This window comes from Psammomys obesus, unplaced genomic scaffold (genome assembly GCF_907164565.1).
Source record: "Psammomys obesus unplaced genomic scaffold, mPsaObe1.curated_primary_1811, whole genome shotgun sequence".
In the NCBI taxonomy this organism is placed as follows: Eukaryota; Metazoa; Chordata; class Mammalia; order Rodentia; family Muridae; genus Psammomys; species Psammomys obesus.
The window spans coordinates 6303351-6322187 of record NW_026592890.1 but is presented as its reverse complement, the minus strand read 5'-3'; the positions used below and the strand labels follow the sequence as shown (position 1 = coordinate 6322187).

Below are 18837 nucleotides of genomic sequence, written 5' to 3'. Positions count from 1 at the left end.
TATCTATCTATCTATCTATCTATCTATCTATCTATCTATCTATCTATCTATTTTTTTTTAAAGAAGAGGCTGTTCTGTGCATTATAGGAAATTTAACAGCATTCCTGGACTCTGCTCCAAAGATGCCAAGACCCCCCCCCCCCCCCCCAATTTGTGGTAAAGAAAATTGTCTCTAGACGTTGCTAAGTATGTCCTGGGCATTAAAAGTACCTTTGATGGTCAACTGGGTGGTAGTGTCCCAGCACTCGGGGAGGCAGAGGCAGGCAGATCTCTGTGACTACGAGGACAGCTTGGTCTACAGAATGAGTTCCAGGACAGCCAGGGCTAAAACAGAGAATCCTGACTCGAAAAACAAACAAACAAACAAAAATCCCTTGATGAGAACTGTGGCCAAAAGCATGCTTCTTGAGCTCCTTCCTTAGAGGAAAAACAAAACTGAAACAATCATTTAAAAAATAGAAATTGGGGCTGGAGAGATGGCTCAGGGCTTAAGAGCACTGACTATTCTTCTAAAGGTCCTGAGTTCAATTCCCAGCAACTGCATGGTGGCTCACAACCATCTATAATGAGATCTAGTGCCCTCTTCTGATGTGCAGGCACACAATGCAGGCAGAATACTGTATAAATAATAAATAAATAAATCAAAAAAGTTTAAAAAAAGAAAAATAGAAATTGAATACATAACGTATTAACTATCATGAAAAATGAAATATTCACATACTCCAGACTTAGTGATATCTTTAGTTAGTAAGGGTATAGTTCATTTTGAGTCAGCTATTAAAAAGTCCTAAGGTAAACACTGAGTTACAGTTTGCAACGGTCTTTTCTTCCCCGTGTGATTTTAAGATTTTATCTGATGAGTATGTGCAGGGCCTGCGTGTATCTACATACACCGCGTGCATGCTGGGCACCGGAAGATGGGAACTGGAGTCACAGATGGTTGGGAGCCATCACGTGGCTGCCGGGAGCCAGACCTACATCTTCTGCAGAAGCAGCCAGTGCTCTTAAACTGAACCATCACTCGGGTCCCTGTAATGAGTCTTTAAATGTGTCAGCAGGCTTGGAAACATAGAACTAAAATTAAATGACTCTGTACCTCCACTGTGGTGGGTGAGTACATTCCAGGTCACAACCGCTGCTCATCCTCCTTCCTTCCTTATGTGTCTACCTTGGCCTGACTCTTCGGGTGTTCTTTGTATTGTGCTCAGTTGTTGAGTGTCTCTCTAAGACTTTCTTTGCTTTTTATTTCAGGACTCCTCCACTGAGGAGGAACTCAGGCATCTGTTGGCCTCTTTACCTCAGACAGAGCTTGATGAGTGTCTCCAGTATTTTACGTCCTTGGCTCTGAGTGAAAGCAGCCAGAGCCTGGCCGCACAGAAGGTTTGCTCATGTCTTATTTAGCAAATGGTCTGAGAGTTCGCTCTTTCCCGAGACACTATGCTGGGGCTAGCATTTGGAACCTCCTTCATTTGCCCAGTTACAGACTGGACTGTGTGCTGGGCTGCATAGTGTGGGAAATCCTAGAGGTGTAAACGTGGATGTGGGTGAGAGAGATCCAGGTTGCAGGAGTCAGCTCACCTTGTGAGCGCTGTTATAGCTTTGCAGGAGCAAACTCTGTATGACCCCTTCAGACAGTCAGGACTGGGGTGCAGCGCAGTGATGGAGTACATGGCCAGCATTTTCTACACCTAAAGTTGATCCTCAGCATTTGATTGGCTACGTCTAGGCCTGTGTTCTGACCTGACCCCAGATTGATTATTCAGCCTCCTCTCCTTGGCGTACAGCAAGAATCCGGAATGTAGCGGATTAAACCTACCCTCCCTTGATACGGCCTTTACCCTCCTGTCTTCATCTCAGGGAATGGCACAGCGTCCGCCCCGTCACGCTCAGTCTTTCACATGTGTTGGCCGTCAGCAGCTGCCGGTGTCGCTGTGGGGCTTGCACATCTCTGTGGTGTTGGCTTCTGCTCCTCCACCCACTTCCTCAGCAATTTGAAGATCCCTTCCAGGTCCTTGTGTTAGCTCCCGTGTGTGCTGGAGCCGGCTTTCCCTTGTTTATGTTGTCACCGCTACACCTTTGGACTTCCGGATAAACTGACTGTTTTCTAGAGAGTTCCGAGCAACCACGAATGATAGATTTGCTCCCACAGAGCAAGTTTTGTTTTCTTTCTCCTTGAATGTCTGTTGGTGATTTCCCTCTTGAAGGAATTTCATGGAGGGACACATGAAATAAGCAAAAATTAAGTAAGCGAAGACAGAGACAGAAAGACACACAGACACAGTTTGGAATAGGCAGAGGTAGTCATAGTACAGTGGGCTCTGTGCTGTGGATTTTAAGAAGTTTTTATGATTCAGGAGGTCGGTGGCGTATTCATGGGGTAAAGTAGCCCTTCCCCCTCTACATCGTGGTGGATAAGGTCTTTCTTTTATGGATTTATTCCCGTGATCCTCTAGAAAAGCTAGAGAGGAGGCTGCAGACCCCGTGTATGCACATGGGTGGGGAAATGCCCTGGTGCCCCAGTTCTTGATACTGCCGGAAGAGCCTGTCTGTAACTCCAAGAACATTCAACCACAAATGGGCTTTCCGAACAGCAGGAGCACAGTTGCCAAGAAACAGCTGCTGCTTGGCTGCCTCATGTCCAGCTCCTGTTTGAGACTGCTCAAGGACCATGGTTGATCTGATAGTCTGTTGGTTAAGATATTTTGTTGGTTTTAAATTGAGGTTTCACACTGACATCTGGAGCCAGCGTTTTACACTAAGCAGAATGCAGAACAGAGGCTGTCTGTAGGATTCTCTTCTCTCAGCTTCTCCACTCCAGTCTGTCGTCTTCTTAACCCTTATGACAGTTTTTCCCGTACTCTTTTTAAAAGGGCATTTCAGGTCCTTGCATTCAGTGGAGACCTCAGAAGGCATCTTCTACACTGAAGGGTCAGGAGCCTGCAGGACTCTCTGTTCCTCGGCCGTATTCCCCTTTTAGGCTTCTTGTTCTCTCTCCAGGACAGGGGTCAATATTAGCCATCTTCAGCTATTTCTATTTTGAGACAGGGTCTCTTTGAATCTGCAGCTTGCCATTTCAGCTAGACTGGCTGGCCAACTGGCTGGGGGTGTCCCCTCCCTTACTGAGAACTGGGTCACAGCCGTGCACCACTTAGCTGTCTCCTGTGGGTGCTGGGTTCTGAGCTCAGTTCTTCACACTTGTGCAACCAGCGCTCTACCCACTGAGCCATCTCTCCCATCCCCGACTGTATTTAGTCTCCCACGTGAGCTTCACTTTTGACTGGGAAGAAGCAAAAGCCATCCTGTTTTGAATGGTGTTGTTTGGTAATGCTTTCGCCTTTAAAAATTTATTTAGGCTTTCAGTTGACTGTGTTACCATAATCTTTATGAATTAGTAAATGCTGAAGGAGACGCACCAGAACACTTTGACCAGTTGATAAAGGATTGACTTTGCTATGAAAGTATGTAGAAGGAAAGATGTCAGAATTCTGGGCATCACCTGATGTGTTTTCTATTCTAACAAGCAATAGAAGTTTGCATAACATTCCCTTTACGTTTCCAAAGTATTTGAGACATTTACATACTTGAAATTTCTAATTTGTGTATAGTACACAGCTTGTTAACAAGAAGCCGAGTTTGTGAAAAAATCTTTGTCTTAACTTCAGGGAGGACTATGGTGTTTTGGAGGAAATGGACTTCCTTACGCGGAAAGCTTTGGAGAAGTTCCCTCAGCCACAGTGGAGATGTTCTGTTTAGAAGCTATAGTAAAGCATTCGGAGGTAACTTAAATTCCAGAATATGCCTTTTCTTACATCTTGGATACAAATTTGGTAGAGGGTAGGGTGTGGGGGAACATCTTGCAGGAGTTATGGGAGGGGTAAATAGTGAATATGATCAAAATACATTGTCCACAGGTATGAAATTCTCAAATTAATAAAAATAGTATATTTTAAAGTTCACTTTTAACTGTTAGAATTAATAAGCATGGTGTGTACCAATACATAAGTTTTATTTTTATTACATATTTAATCTTTAAATTTTAGTATTTTAAAATGTTTTTTAATTTTAGTATATTATTTTTGTTTATGGGTGTTTGCCTGCATGTACGTCCTTGTGTGTGTGCATACCTCGTGCCCTCGGAAGAGAGAAGAGGGCATTAGATTCCTTGGAACTGGAGTTACAATGATAAGGCACCATGTAGATGCTGGGAATTGAACCTGGGTCCTCAGTAGGAGCAGCATTCAGTGCTCTTAATCACTGAGCCATATCTCTAGTCCCTTATTATACATTTTAAGTAATTCTTAATCACATATAAAGGGAGCAAGCATACTCCAAGTGTGAGATTTGTCTTTGATTTGTGCTGTCTTCTCCTTTCCCCAGATCATTTTACACATAGAAGATCATTAGCTTCCATTAAGATACCTGTCAAGGAGCTGGAGAGATTGCTCAGTGGTTAAGAACACTGCTTGCTCTTCCAGAGGACCTGAGTTCAATTCCCAGCAACACATGGTGGTTCACAACCATCTATAGTGAGATCTGGTGCCCTCTTCTGGTGTGTAGGTGTACATGCAGGCAGAACACTGTATACATAATAAATAACTCTTAAAGAAAAAAAAAAGATACCTGTCCAAAAATGTAGTAGGAAGGATAGAGGGAAAAGGGAAATATTAGATGGCTGTGCACCTGAGTTATAAGTACTGATAATTTCTAGGCATTTTGGCATTGTGGAGTCTTTCCTGTGGTGGTCACAGTTTGCTTATTCATTTATTAGACAAGCTCTTGCTGTGTATCCCTGTGTAGCTGTATGCCACCATGCCCAACTATAGTTTTATTTAAAAAAAAAAAAAAAAAAAAAGGCCAAAAGGCTAGTGCTACCCACACGTGAAATATAAGCACCACCGGAAGGCATATTAGGCAGAGTCCAGTTGCCTGTGACGACCTAAAGCAAGCAGGTCTGGTGTGGCATGAAGGAGTTTGCATCTGCAGCTGGCATCCTCCCCCGCAGCTGCGCAAGCACTGTCCTCGAGGTCTGAAGCACTTTTGCCTGAGTGAAGGGCACGGCTGTGTTTAGTCACTGTTGGCGCCCACCTGTGGTATGGAAACGAAGCAGAAATGAGAGGGACCGCAGCATCACGGCGCTTCTGAGGTGTGAGGGGAGCTGTGCGATATAACAGGAGCTCTGTTAATTGTGTTAGATACCCTCCCACTGTGACCACATTGAAGCAGGCGGGGGCCTGCAGCTGCTGCAGAGGCTCTACCAGCTCCACAAGGACTGCCCCAAAGTGCAGAGAAACATCATGAGGATCATTGGAAACATGGCCTTGAATGACCATCTTCACTCTGCTATCGTCCAGTCAGGTAAAGGCTTTGTGCATGTGTGCTGAGTGTGCCAGGCCCAGCTTCTGTCCTCGCACGGCCTCACCTCATGCTATGTTATTTTTCAAAGACTTAGAACTCTACCTAGGGTTTTCTTAGGTCCTTTACAACAGGGTCGTCCGTATTGTACACTAAGGAGTTAGCATGTGGAACCATCTACAAGAGCTGGCTTTGACCTGAGATTGTTAAATTGTTGATGTGATTTTAGTTAACCAAGAAGCAGAGGTAGAGAGAAAAGAGAGCCAGTGTAGAACTGACTCGTTTCACAGTTGAACCCACCGTTTCTCCGGACCGCTCTCACACACACTCACCTGCCTCCTGAGAGCTAGCGACCACTGATGAGTTTGGTGGCCTGTGTCTTTCGGATCTTTGAATGTTCCTGTGTGTGCATGCGTGCACTTTCATAATGTGTATAAAATCATACTTTTATCCATACATCCTCTGTTTCTTTTTAAAATATATATTTTTTAGAAATAAAAAATATTTTTCCCTTTTGAACTCTAGGTCTGATAAGGAGTTCATCAAATTCATTAAGAAAGAGCTTCCTTGTTGTAGTCAGGGTTGTTGATGTGACCACAGGTATTCAAATCAGCACCTGATTCTTGGGATTCTTGGAGTCCTTTAAGCAGAGCATCATGGCATTTTGTCCTCTTTTGAGCTCTCCTGCATTAATCACTGTGTGTGTTTACTTTCTGGGTAGGAAGAGGCCTCTTGCACACTTAACAGCCTCTCAGAAGGCTGCCCTTGGGATATCACAGCGTAGTGCTATGGGACTCATTGATGACAGAATCAAGCTGGAGTGTGTGGGCTTCCTCACCCGAGACAGACACTTGAGGCTGGCCTTCCTCTCTCCTCTTCCCACCTGGAGTGTCTCTACGGTCGAGATCAGTTTGCATGAGTATTTAGGGTATCTGTTCTTTCCCTCAGGCTGGGTTTCTATAATGGCAGAAGCTTTGAAATCCTACCACATTATGGAAGCCTCTCATGCTGCCAGAACCCTGGCTAATCTAGACCGAGAAACCGTGAGCGAGAAGTACCAGGATGGGGTGTACGTTCTGCACCCCCAATGCCGGACAGGGTGAGCAGCACCTGGACTTAACAGTCACTGGGGGGTTTGGTTTGGTTTTTCTTTGTTTGTAACTGGAAAGTGATTTTATATGTAAGTGTTAGAGAGGGAAAGAGCTCCAAAAAGGAGATCCAAGATAAAACCCATAGCACATACCCATCTCTCCAGGCTGGTCGTTCCTCTTCTGTTCTCCCTGTCTCCAGCCTGGGTGTGTGCCCAGGACTAGGGAAAAGCTGTGAAAGGAAGGGTCCACACAAACTAGCCACCCAGTCATCGCAGCCCGGACCCTTCCCACAGCTTGATGAGGATGAAGGGACAGCTTGGAGAGCCCCAGGGACAGACCAACTGAGGGCCTCCGTGCCCACAGATCTCCTCCACCTCTGGCATTTCTTAAGTCAACCTGGGAATGTGCAGTATTTCTTTGACTCCAAGTCTGTCCTCACAGGGAATTGGAAATAGCAGAGGGTTCCTCCATCTCCACGAGGGCCTGCAGTCTGATTGCCCCTCCCCCTGTCCCCGTCTCCCAAGTTTGGGAGGATAAAGGACTATCAGAGCTCTGCTCCCGTGACCATCAGCTTAGGGCACCTGCCCCGCAGCACCCCTTTCTGAGGGAGCTCCATTCCACCCTTCAGGTGGGAGCGAAGCAGGATTAAGAAGGAAGTATGGTCCTAGGGACAGGGACAGGGCTTTGTCCTGGAGGATCCAAAATGAAAAATCAGCCACATGACAGGAGACCCTGATAAATTCAGAGGCTCAGGGCTCTGGCATCCAACCAAGGTCCTCTTTCAGAAGACCCTTAAAAAAAAAAAAAAAAAAAAAAAAAAACCTCTGCAAAAATAGGAATTTATTGGTTCAGTCTAACTAGCACATAAAATGTTATAGTGAGGCAGAGGCAGGTAGATCTCTCTAATTTCGAGACCAGCCTGGTCTACAAAGGGAGTCCAGGGCTATTACACAGAGAAACCCTGTCTCGAAAAACAAAGTTACAATGACCAGTGCAATCCCAGCTGTCACTCCAAAAGGAGTAAGAGTTTATTCTGAGCTGAGTGATCATGGTTCAGGCTTCAGGTTACCTGGGCTGACTTGCTCCAAAGTCTAATTCTGTAGTCATAGAACATGAAGAAAATCATGAGTAAATATATTTACCAAATACTGTGATAGGAGCTTCAGATAAGTGGGAGATAGCAAACCAGGGAAAAATTGGAATAGGTTTCAGTGTTACCTGGTAACATGCTAGCTTTTGGTTGGTGGAAACATTAAGGGCTCATTTGGAGGCATTTGAATCAAATCAAATCAAATCATCATTTTTTTTCTTCACTCTTTTAAAAACATTTCTATAAAAATCAAAAACAAAACCCTCATTTGTTCTTTAAAGCCTTCAGAAGAGCAAGAAAAAGAGGAAAGATGCTGAGCAAAGACAAGCACCATAGAGGTGTATGGTGGGAGTTTTGGTTCCTATTTGGTGTTTTTATAAGTGAAAGAGGAAAAAGCACAACAAAGAAACCAGTTAAACCATCAGGTTTTAACAGGTACATTGACTGAGGAATGAAACAGAAGCTGTGTTCCCTCAGCCACCTTTGTCTTTTTGTAAATGTGGAGTTTTATTCCTGTAAATGGAAACCTGAGTTTTGGTTCTGTGCCCACAGGATGGTACTAGCCTTTAACTATAGGAAGTGTGGCCACACACAGGCGCTCTTTAGCCATTACTCATCTTAGGTCATCTTAGGTCGCACTCTCATTTGCCAGGTCTGTCCTTTTTCCTTTCTCTTTTGGAAAAACCCTTTAGGACAGAATCTTACAAAGCATTTCCATTGATGACAGCCTTATATTAACTGAAAATTATTTTAACATTTTATGCTTTTTTTCCTCATACTTGATGGTTCCTTTCTGCCTTATTCTTCTTTATAAAAGTTTTGGGTTTAGAAAACATTTTCTTAGCTGGATAATGGTGTTCGTGAACGCCTTTAATCCCGGCACTTGGGAGGCAGAGGCAGGTGGATCTCTGAGTTTGAGCACAGCCTGACCTACGGAGCGAGTTCCAGGATAGCCATGGCTACACAGAGAAACCCTGTCTGGAAAACAAAACAAAACAGACAAAACAGTTATAACACAATGACAGTAAACCAGACTACAGCCAGTGAAAACAAGGTAGAAATGAGAAATGTCATCGCTGTGTCTCTGAAATGTAAGAGGAGCCTGGAGAAAGAGAGTGGCCAACAGGTGACTTCATACCCGGGCCTGGGCTAACATCTCTGTCCACTGTAAGGGTGGAGGGGACTCCTTGCTCATAAAGATGTCAAGTCAGAACACCGTGTAGGTCCGTGGAGTGATCAGTAATGGTGAAAACTCGGGGTCCTGAAACCTTATGTCACAGTCTTTAATATAGCTTTTATCCAGGGAGTCTAGGCAGTGCCGGGGTCATTCTTTTTTAGTTCATCTTGTGTTCCACATGGGGGTCACTGGAAGGTGAGGAATGATAAGGAAGAAAAGGCAAGATCAGAGGAGGGGGTAAGAAAACTTACATTCTTTAGACTTCATCTATGATTTTGATACAACCTCTAAAATTTTAATTATTTTTAATATCTTTTAAAGAATAGTTTCCTATACATTCATTAGTTTAATAATAGATTAGCAATTTTATCATTAATTTAGTTAAGTTTCACATATAATTTTTAGTTCTACTACATAGCAATTTTAGTGCCATGTATGCAAATACACATGAACTTTGGAATGTCAAATGGTTCCCATTTCTTACAATTTGAATTAATGTCAATACTAAACATTAAACCAGCTGCTATATAAAATGATAGTTTTTTTGAAGATGTTTTCCTGTTCTGTGAATCTCTTTCCCATTTCAGTGTCTTTTTTTCCGCTCTCCTCCGTGAGCATGACTGGTGGCATCTGAGTTTGAATCAGATTTACATGCTGCCCTATGGGAGCAGCCCTTTTGCCTCTCTCCCTGAGGCTGATTCTCCCCATCAGGACTCAGGATTGTCCCTCCTGTTCTGAAAATGTGAGGGAGGTCAAGGTACTGGGTGATCTACTCTTGTGTGTGTCTTTCTGGCTGAGCCAGGAAGTTTCCTTCCAATCCTGGAATGAGGTGTGTTGTCAGGTTTCCCCATGAAGCCACTGCATGACCTTGGGAGGTCCTTCTGACATTTCTCACGTGCAGTGACTTTGCTGTTCTATTAGCATATTCTTGTCTAATCTCTTAGGTACCTTCATTGGTTTGTGGAAGGTATTCTAGACTGACTTAGAGAGTAATCTCAGGGTGGCATCACCCATCTGATGAATCATGGAGTTCGTTATAGTCTCTGTGGTTGGTCTGCCTGGCTAACTGTATTGTTTTCACTGAGGAGCAGTGGATTGCTCTGTGTCTTTGTCCCGATTCCCAGGGTCCCCAAGCAAGCCCACATTGATAAAGCTTGCCCTAATTAGTCTCCTTTATGTCACCTCAGCCTGCTAAAGCCCTCCGGAGAGAATGCCGTGTAGCTTGCCACAGTAGTAATGCATTTGTTCTGCTTCTTTTTAAAACTCTCTTCCCTCTTAGTCAGCCCATTAAAGCCGATGTCCTTTTTATTCATGGCCTTATGGGAGCAGCGTTTAAAACCTGGCGCCAGCAGGATAGCGAGCGAGTTCTGACAGAAAATGCCTTGGTGGGTGAAGACAGGTACACTACATGCTGGCCTAAGGTAAGGGGCAGCAGCTGGGACTGCCACCCACATGTCGCCGCTACCACTGCTGCCCGTGCACTGTGACTGACTTCCTTGCCTTGTGCCACTGGGGTTGGAGACACTTAGGATGCTACATCATGAGCCGGGCTTGTGATCCTGCGCTTTCAGTTCAGGGTATATTCTGTGGCTCTAGAGTAATACTCCATGAGTTAAAAAGTAGGGTAATCATTCACCCTGTTGATGCATACCTTAAAAATAAAACAGCCCTGATTTACTTGCAATAGTGAATTTTATGACCTCAACAATTATAAAGATAGAAAAACCTGGGTGATGTAGTGTCCTCCTTTGCATTTGATATTATTTCTTCCAAAGAGGCTCAACTCTGGTGTGAATTCATAGGATGAAATTTATTCAGTCCAGGCAGGATAGTGCTGCCTGTGTGTGAGTAGTTTTGGGGGCTTTGCCCCCTTCCCACTTAACTTCAGAATGAATAGTATGCTTTTCTCCCCAGTGATGTCGAAGTCTGGAGATGTCAGCCTCAGTTCTCAGAGACAACCTGCAGATGTCATTAGTTTCCAATTCTCTGGTCTCAGTATATTCCAGCAGAAATACAGTGTGTCCTGAGATAACCAAGTGCTGAAGGCCTACTAAGTGCTGAAAGCCTCCAAGATGAGTCTTGATTTGGGCAATTGCAGATTAAAACTGATAATGTTTCCACACCCTTCCTTGGCCTTTGTTGTAAATATTGATAGCACTTGTGACCAGAGATGTAGCGAGATAAAATACTTATTTTTATCATCACCTCCCAACTGTATTCCAGTCTGTGGGGTCTAATTCAGGAGGCCTTTGTAGGAAGGAGCTGGCTGGGGAGATGACATGCTTATCTTCTGAACCTTCTGTTTTACTTAGACATGGCTAGCAAAAGACTGTCCTGCGCTTCGCATCATATCTGTGGAGTATGACACCAACCTCAGTGACTGGAGAGCTAGATGTCCCATGGAAAGGTAACAGTGGAGGCTTCGGTAGACTGGGAGGGCGGGAACGACTCAGGCCGCACGTGGATTCTCTGCTGTGGGAAGTCAACTTTTGAAGTGTTGGGGAACAAGCCTAAGTCTTGTACATGTTAGGCAAATCCCTCAGTCTGCTACCTTTGTCATCGTCCTTCTGGGAGGCGTTAGCTTGTGGTACGTGATAAGTAGTAGAAAGTAATAGCAGAAGACAACATCGTGTAGGTCTCCTGGCACACCTCACATCACAGCAGGAAACACAGATCTCCATCAAAGCCTTCACTTCTGCTGTAAGGAAAAGTGAGGGTTGCTTGTGGATTCACAATCCTGCTGGCTAAGGGAAGCTCAAGGAAAAAGATGCTGAGCCGTTTTGACTCGTGTCCCCTCCTTCCTGGTCTCCAGGACCTGGCCAGTAGTCTAGTCCCACCTTTGGCTCACTGTGCAGTGTAGGTGAGGCATCCAGTGTCCAGGAAGCTTTGCTCACAGAGCTGATGTAGTCGGTACTTGATGAGCAGCTCCACACAGGTGTCCAGCAGCGTGCCCACAGAGGGCAAGCTGGCACCCAGCCCGCCCGCTGTCTCCCAGAGCAGCACTGGGGAACCTTTATTCTCAAAAAAAGTATCACTTTTGAGCAGTGCGAGACAAGCAGGCTGCTACCATGAAGTTAAGTTCCCTTTTGGTCTGACATCACTTTTTTGAACTCTGATGATCATTTACTAGTATTTTTCTTAAATCCAAATGAGGAAAGCTTAATGTCTGTAGCATAAACACAAGGAGAAGTAAACTCAGATAATTCAGTCAGGGCAGGGATGAGACCCATGTTTGACATGTACAAATTGCCAAATCCATTTGATATTCAAATAATGCTTGTCCAGTGTATGAGTGGCCTGTCGTGGGCTGAGAGAGTCCTAACTATGTTAGCATTACTAAGTTTCAGATAAAGAATAAGATTGGAGGAGCCTGCACATTAGAATGTGAGCCAATAGCATTGAACAAGCAGATGTTCTTCAGTAGTAAGATTTGGGGATGGATGCCTCCCGTCATGCTTGCTGTTTTCATTTTGTTCAGAAAGTCCATTGCATTCAGAAGCAACGAACTTCTCAGCAAGCTCAGAGCGGCTGGTGTTGGGGATAGGCCAATGATTTGGATTTCACATAGCATGGGAGGTAAGGATGATCATAGAGTGACCATCATGAGGTGGCTGTCAGGGTTGTGGCCAACTGAGAGTTCTGCTCTGTTTTGGTTTCCTCGCACTGAGTTAACGCTTTAGCTGAGTGTGTTAAAGTGACTACTCTCCCCCTGTGCTGTTTGCTCGTCTAGAAGGGGCAACTGTAAAGATTGGGTGGGAGAGCAGGGGTTGATAACTTTGTGGGTCAGCGTCACCCCGGGGGAGGCCTGGCGCTAGGCTCAGGTAAGCCAGCGTTGCCACGGGCCTCAGCCCTTCCCTTTCTTCCCACCCGTGCCTGTTCATGTTGCCAAGTGTTGTTGCCTGTGCTGCTGAGGCGAGGTCACGGCTCTGCTTTGTCTGGATGCTGTGCTTGGGGCCTGGCCTTACTCCAGCTCATGCGTTACTTCTCCAGGCCTTCCCCCAAAGCACCTCTCAGCTCTCTCCATATGCCTAGCTTAAGGTCCTGGCCCAGCCCCAGGCTAGGTGTCTGATTAAGTGTGACTTAGGCTGAGCCTCAGCCACAGCCCATTGCTGAGAAAGGTGGATGTAGCCCTTTTGCTGCTCCAAAACCCACTGCTGTCATCCATGGTGCCTTCATGTTACCTGGCTAGGGGGCGTGGTTAGGTGCTCTTGGAGACCTTTCCCATAGCAGCTGACCTTCCTTGGTGGGACCTGCGACTCTGGGTGTAGGCGTTAGTGACCCGACACCTGGCTCAGGCAGGGCCTGGCCTGGCTCATGGAGGCAGTGAAATCTCTGGGAGAAAGGCCTGCACCACAAAGACTCGTGCTGAGACATTCCACAGTGGTGCTGTCATTGGAAAGGCTTTTTCTTATTCTGGAAAAAAATTGTTTAAATTTTAAAGCATCTGTCTTGTTTGCTTGTCCTTTTTTTGAACAGGTAATAGAGGAGAGAGGCAACTTTACTCACTCTTCTCTCTCTTCCCTGTGGCTAGGTCTTCTTGTCAAGAAGATGCTGTTAGAAGCCTCGAAGCAGCCGGAACTGAGCGCAATTGTAAACAATACCAGAGGCATCATCTTTTACAGCGTCCCTCACCACGGGTCACACCTGGCCGAGTACTCCATTAATGTTCGATATCTTCTCTTTCCCTCTGTGGAAGTCAAAGAGCTCAGCAAGGGTAATGCTTTCTGTTGTGAACAAAGCTGAGGTTATACAACATTATATATGTGGGAGGAGGGAGAAAGTAGCCAGTTTCTTCCTTAAACAGTCTTGTTTTTAAACTTGCAGATAATTTAGATCATCCATGGAAAGCTTTTGGGTTGGCTCGATTTTTCAGTAGCTCTTTTGTTCTTAGGTGATTTTCTACTCTATTGTAGCCATAATGCTGTGTTATCTCAACTGTTTAAACCAGGACGTATGACTGTTCTTCCAGGTTAGTAAACTGCCTTTTCCCCTCCTTTGGAGACTCGTCAACTGGCAAAACATACATGAACTCCTGAGCCAGCATGTTAGCTTTTTTTTTTTTGTCATTGACACTTGATTTGTAGCCCAACATATGACTAATGCTTTGTTGCTTTGGACGGAGTGGTCTAAGAATTCATCTCAGGCCCAGTAACTGTGTATCGAGTGCTTCAGCTTCTTCTCTCTGGACAGTCTTAGCATAGTGGAAAGTGGGGTCTGGCTTTCACCCTCTGTCACTGTATTAATCTGTCTCTCTTGATCTAATATGTACTCTACATGATTGGGTGGTTCCGTGTTAGATGCATACATGTTTACAGTTATCACATATTCTTGCTGATCCATCTATGTGTAGCTTTGCCTCTTTTCACTGTTTCTGATGTAAAGCACAATTCATCTGTACAGCTGTCCATCCATACAAGTGAAGTTTGTTTCTTGTAGACAGCACATCATCATGTCTGTCTTGTGGGTAGAATGTATAATTCATTCATCTGTAGGGTTATTAAGAACTGTATTAATTGTATTCCTTTCCACCTGTTTGAATGGTTTGGTAAGGTTTGAGTCTTGGTTCTTTTGGTGAACATATATGTTCGTTTGTGTGCTTGGGTGATGGCTGGCTTTTCTTTCTATTGTACGCTGGTGGTGATGAGTCTCCTATGTCTACTGATCTGGGAAAGACTGTTTTTTCACTTTTAAAGGATAATTTTGCTGGATATCATATTCTTGGTTGGCAGTTCCTTCTTTCTGTAATTTGCATATGTCATTCCAGTTTACTCAGTGAGTATCTCTGGGGGGCCTCTAAGCTCTCCTACATGGACATCTGTGCCTTTTTATGAATCAGCTACTTCAGAATCTTTTTTTACCTCCCCTCTTTTCCTTCCTTGTTTGACTGAGTTATGTCATCAGGCTCAGTGACTGGTTCTTTTTTTCTCATTCTAATTCATTACAGAAACTCTTGTTATTTTTGAGTTTCAAGTTCTGACTGGTTCTTTTATTTCTGCCATTGGTCAGTTTCTCATTTATATTCTGAATTGTTTTTGTATTGTATGTATTCGTATACATGTGTTCCTCACACATGAGTACAAGGGCTCTCAGAAGCCAGAGGTGTCTGATCCCTGGGAGCTGAAGTTATGGGATAAGGGTTCTGGAAATCAGTTTCTTTTCTATAAGGGCACGTTCTCAACTGCTGATCTATCTCTTTAATGTTTATCTTTATTCTCTTAAGTTTCCTTAGGCTATTTTTAGTTCTTCTATAAGTCATTTCATAGATTTCCTGCAAATCTGTTGCTGGAGAATTACTATTTCCCTTGTCATTTTGCTTCCCTTAGTAATGTGTCCCTTTGTTGATGCTTGTGTGTTTAGAGTAGTATTCATCCCTTCTAGTTTTATGAAGGTCCTGAGGATGAGTACAGGTAATGCTGGGATGCACTCAACATAGACTTGAGGGTATAGAACCCAAGAGATCTTTCCTAGATCCCATAGGATAACTTGGGCTTAAAGTGATGGTAAGCAGAGATGCAGAGCTCTGGGGTCAGATGACCCTTTTCCAGGTCTCAGGTGCTTCCTTGTGACCCATACTGCTTCTCAGCCATCTTGGCGTGATCTTCAGGTTTTGTGTTCTGAGAGCCCAACATCATTTCCTTGTTTGGTTATTCCTGTCTTTTTGCATTGTAGTCTGCTATCTTCTTAGAGTGCTCTGTAGATTTCCTGTGTTTCCCACAAGTAGTGTAACTGAGACTTTTGATGTCTTTTTTTTCCTGTTCTTGCCCTACACACACATACACACACACACACACGCTAGGATTACAGCTGTGTATGCACACCTGGCTTTCTACACTGGTTCTAGGGATCCAAACAGGTCCTCCTCATATACGGATTTATTAGAATGGCTTCCAGGCTGTGGTCTGTCTAGCCTTACAATGGCTGTCTCCTAATGGAAGGTCGAGACTGCAGTAGTTGTTGAGTCCACGAGGGTGGATGTCTCAGCTGCTCTTCAGTATGTCAGAATCCCAAAACATAGACTCTAGTGCCAGTGAATAAGGGCCAGCAGGTTAAGAGCAAATACTTCTCTTCTCCTTGTCCTTTAGGCTGTCACTAGGAGGTGTGGATCAGATTAAAGGTGGGTTCTCAAGGGATCTGGATGTAAGGTGGGTCTTCCTACCTTAAATGATCCAATTAACCAAAAACCTCATGTTTTCAGGTTTGACGTGCAAACAAACACTTTACCTGCTGAGCCAGCTCTCCTACCTGAGCCTGTCATGAATTGGAACTTAATATCCGCTCTGAGTTAAAACATGAATGCTTTTTATCCTGAATGAGTGAACAGAGCTTGTCTTGTTCTCTGCTTTTAGATTCCCCTGCACTTAAGATGCTACAGGATGATTTTCTGGAGTTTGCAAAAGACAAAAACTTCCAGGTGCTGAATTTTGTAGAAACACAACCAACGTATATCGGCAGCATGATTAAACTGCATATAGTGCCCGTGGAGTCAGCAGGTACTCACTCTTGAGGCATGGTGGCTGTTCGATGCCTAGTTAATGGGACCTGGCATTAACAGCTGTTGATAGCCAGTGTCTTAGGGGAAGAATAGGAGAAAAAGTAACAGATTCATATCCCCCTGCAAGCACACAGCCTTGGCATTAGCCTCTTGTCTTTATATAATAATACGTTAGGTGACAATGGCTCGTTAGCTAGCTTTAAGGCCCAAACAGTGCACCTGTGTTGAGGAGACTAGCAAGCACTTCTGTGAGCTACAATAAGGGGCCATGTAGTCAGCAAACGATAGGTGCATCGAAACCTTAAACCCACTCACAAAATGTCGAGATAGAGGTTTGGGGAAGAAAACTAGTGTTAAAATCCAAGTGGAGGGAAATAGCCATGCCTGGTGTGATCGTGCAGCCCCTACATGCGAGCTCCGTGCTGTCCCATACGTCTCCCTGTCTGGTGTGCCTGCCCCAGCTTTCTGAGCTCAGCTGGCTTAGGTCCTGTCCTGGTAGCTCAGAGCCCGTGGCAAGTGCTTAGTGGCCAGGGACAGTGTGCTTGCCTTAGTGATGATTCCTAGTGTGTATGACGCCCTGGGTCCTCCTTTCACTATATGCCACACAGCTGGGTAGACCTCCTGCCGAATCCCAGGGCTCCTCGAAGGGTTCCATTCTTAAAGCAACAGCACAGCCAGGCTCCTGCCCAGCTGCCTGCAGCATCGTAGCTGTGCTACAGCAATTCTGACTGCCCTCTTTTACCTGCTCCCCTCATCCCTCATTCAGTGGCAGACTCACTGGCATCTACCTGCATCACATAGACTTGTCAGACTACCTAACTCCTGCCTTCACACTCAACCCCCTACCTACCATACACCCTGCCCATGTGGGGCATTGCCATTCTTAGAAGAGCAGTAGGAGATTTTTATTAGCCTACAGGTACAGGGAAGTCTCTACAATGCCCGTGCTCAGGTTCTCAGAAACTGAGACTTACGCTATGGGGCATCCATTTTCACACATGTCAAAGTTCTGCGCGGGTGAGCTTGGCATCCCTTGGCTTTACTGACACTTCTGCTTTCTTCAGATTTAGGCATTGGGGATCTAATTCCTGTGGATGTCAACCACTTGAACATTTGCAAGCCGAAGACAAAGGATGCTTTTTTGTACCAACGTACCCTACAGTTCATCTGTGAAACTTTAGCCAGAGATCTTGAAAACTGACAGCTACCTTCTTTCCATTCTTATGTGAATACAGTGCAAGAAATGCAGCACTCGCCTTCTCTAAGCTGTATGCAGTCCTGTGCACTCACTGTGGCTTCAGCCTGTTCTGCAAGTGTGGCGCAGACAGCAGAAATGCAGCTCTTCAGGCAAGCACTGGGAAACGCCCACATAGACATGGAGGTCACAGAGGAAGGGTTACAAGAAACTTTCGTGCTGGGCCTTGGGGTGGGGAGCCAAGTTGCTTGTGGCCAGAATGCCTGTCCACTTGAGACTGTCCCAGCTTACCCAAGAGTCCCAACCGGCAACTTAACACACCACAGAAAATGCCATCTGGAGAGAACAAACTAGAAGATGCTGTCATGTTTTAGTGTCAGTTTTTAACCGTTAATATGTCAGCTACACATTTGACACTTTCTCACTGGGTATCACGTACCCAGTGGTATGCTAGGGTCAGTCTTATATGCTTCTGTTTTTTTTTTTTAAATGTTGTTGAGAATAGTGTGTGTGTGTGTGTGTATATATATATATATTTTTTTTTTTAGAATATTTTAACTAGTTATACAGTAATGTGCTCTGGATATGGAAAAAACTATTTGCATCTGGCAGATAAGCTAACCACTTAGCTAAGACTCACTTTTCTTTGTGTACCCTTCTAAAGGCTGATGGCCTTTTTTGTATTTGAGTAACAGCATTGTGGGTGTTTTGTTTTGTTTTGTTTTTGTGGTGCTAGGGCTCACACCCAAGACCTTGTGCATGCTAGGCCCAAATGCATACCTTTCCAGTGTAGAGCTTACTGAATCCTAGTTATCACCGTAGTTATGACCATAGTTATCTGTCATCCCCAGAGACGCCCACTCAGGCAGACACACTTTCCATCTAATGGACAGCATAAAGTTGGCAGCAACACCTTGTTGCTCTCGGCATAGTAGTTCCATCTTGCACTGGTCCTTTCCTGTCTCTGCTTCCTCCCTGCCTTGAGGTGAACGGCTTTGCCCATCCTACCATTTTGCCCGTCTCACACCACTGACTAAACCCAGGAGCCAAAATCTTTTCTTTAACTCTGCTGCCATCTGTCATTACAGTAAATGAATTACTGAAAAGATCTGGACTACTGAATTGCTCTTGCTGTTTTCTGATAAGACAGTTAGCTCTGTTTATAGGTTAGAAAGGCCACTTTGTAGGTGTAGGTGGGGTTTATCATACACAAGACCAAGGTGAAAAATGACTTCACATGATACAGTCAGAGCAATACAGCACTGGCTGAAGATGTGCTTCTAATGGCAATATAATCCCAAACAAAGAAGTGTTTGGGGAACTAGTAACTATTCCGTGAACCAACAGCTTGGACTAAGCATGGGCAGAATTTGGAGAGTACATATTCGCATCTGTTTCCGTGAAGAATGCACGTAAACCACCCTCAGAGTTCATCCATTC

At 44.7% G+C, this 18837-nt stretch overlaps 1 protein-coding gene across 2 annotated transcripts in view; it reads left to right on the top strand.

Moving 5' to 3' along the window:
* The window catches only part of Serac1 (serine active site containing 1), a 34777-nt gene extending 16671 nt beyond the window's left edge, over window positions 1-18106 (top strand). For both annotated transcript variants that reach the window (XM_055615941.1, XM_055615940.1), the window contains 10 exons: window positions 1252-1380; window positions 3663-3776; window positions 5193-5355; window positions 6301-6451; window positions 9990-10131; window positions 11023-11117; window positions 12189-12286; window positions 13242-13424; window positions 16057-16200; window positions 17267-18106. In XM_055615941.1, the coding sequence (XP_055471916.1) occupies window positions 1252-1380; window positions 3663-3776; window positions 5193-5355; window positions 6301-6451; window positions 9990-10131; window positions 11023-11117; window positions 12189-12286; window positions 13242-13424; window positions 16057-16200; window positions 17267-17403 (1356 nt within the window). In that variant the 3' untranslated portion in view covers window positions 17404-18106. The remainder of the gene's footprint in view (window positions 1-1251; window positions 1381-3662; window positions 3777-5192; window positions 5356-6300; window positions 6452-9989; window positions 10132-11022; window positions 11118-12188; window positions 12287-13241; window positions 13425-16056; window positions 16201-17266) is intronic.
* The last annotated feature ends 731 nt before the right edge of the window (window positions 18107-18837 follow it).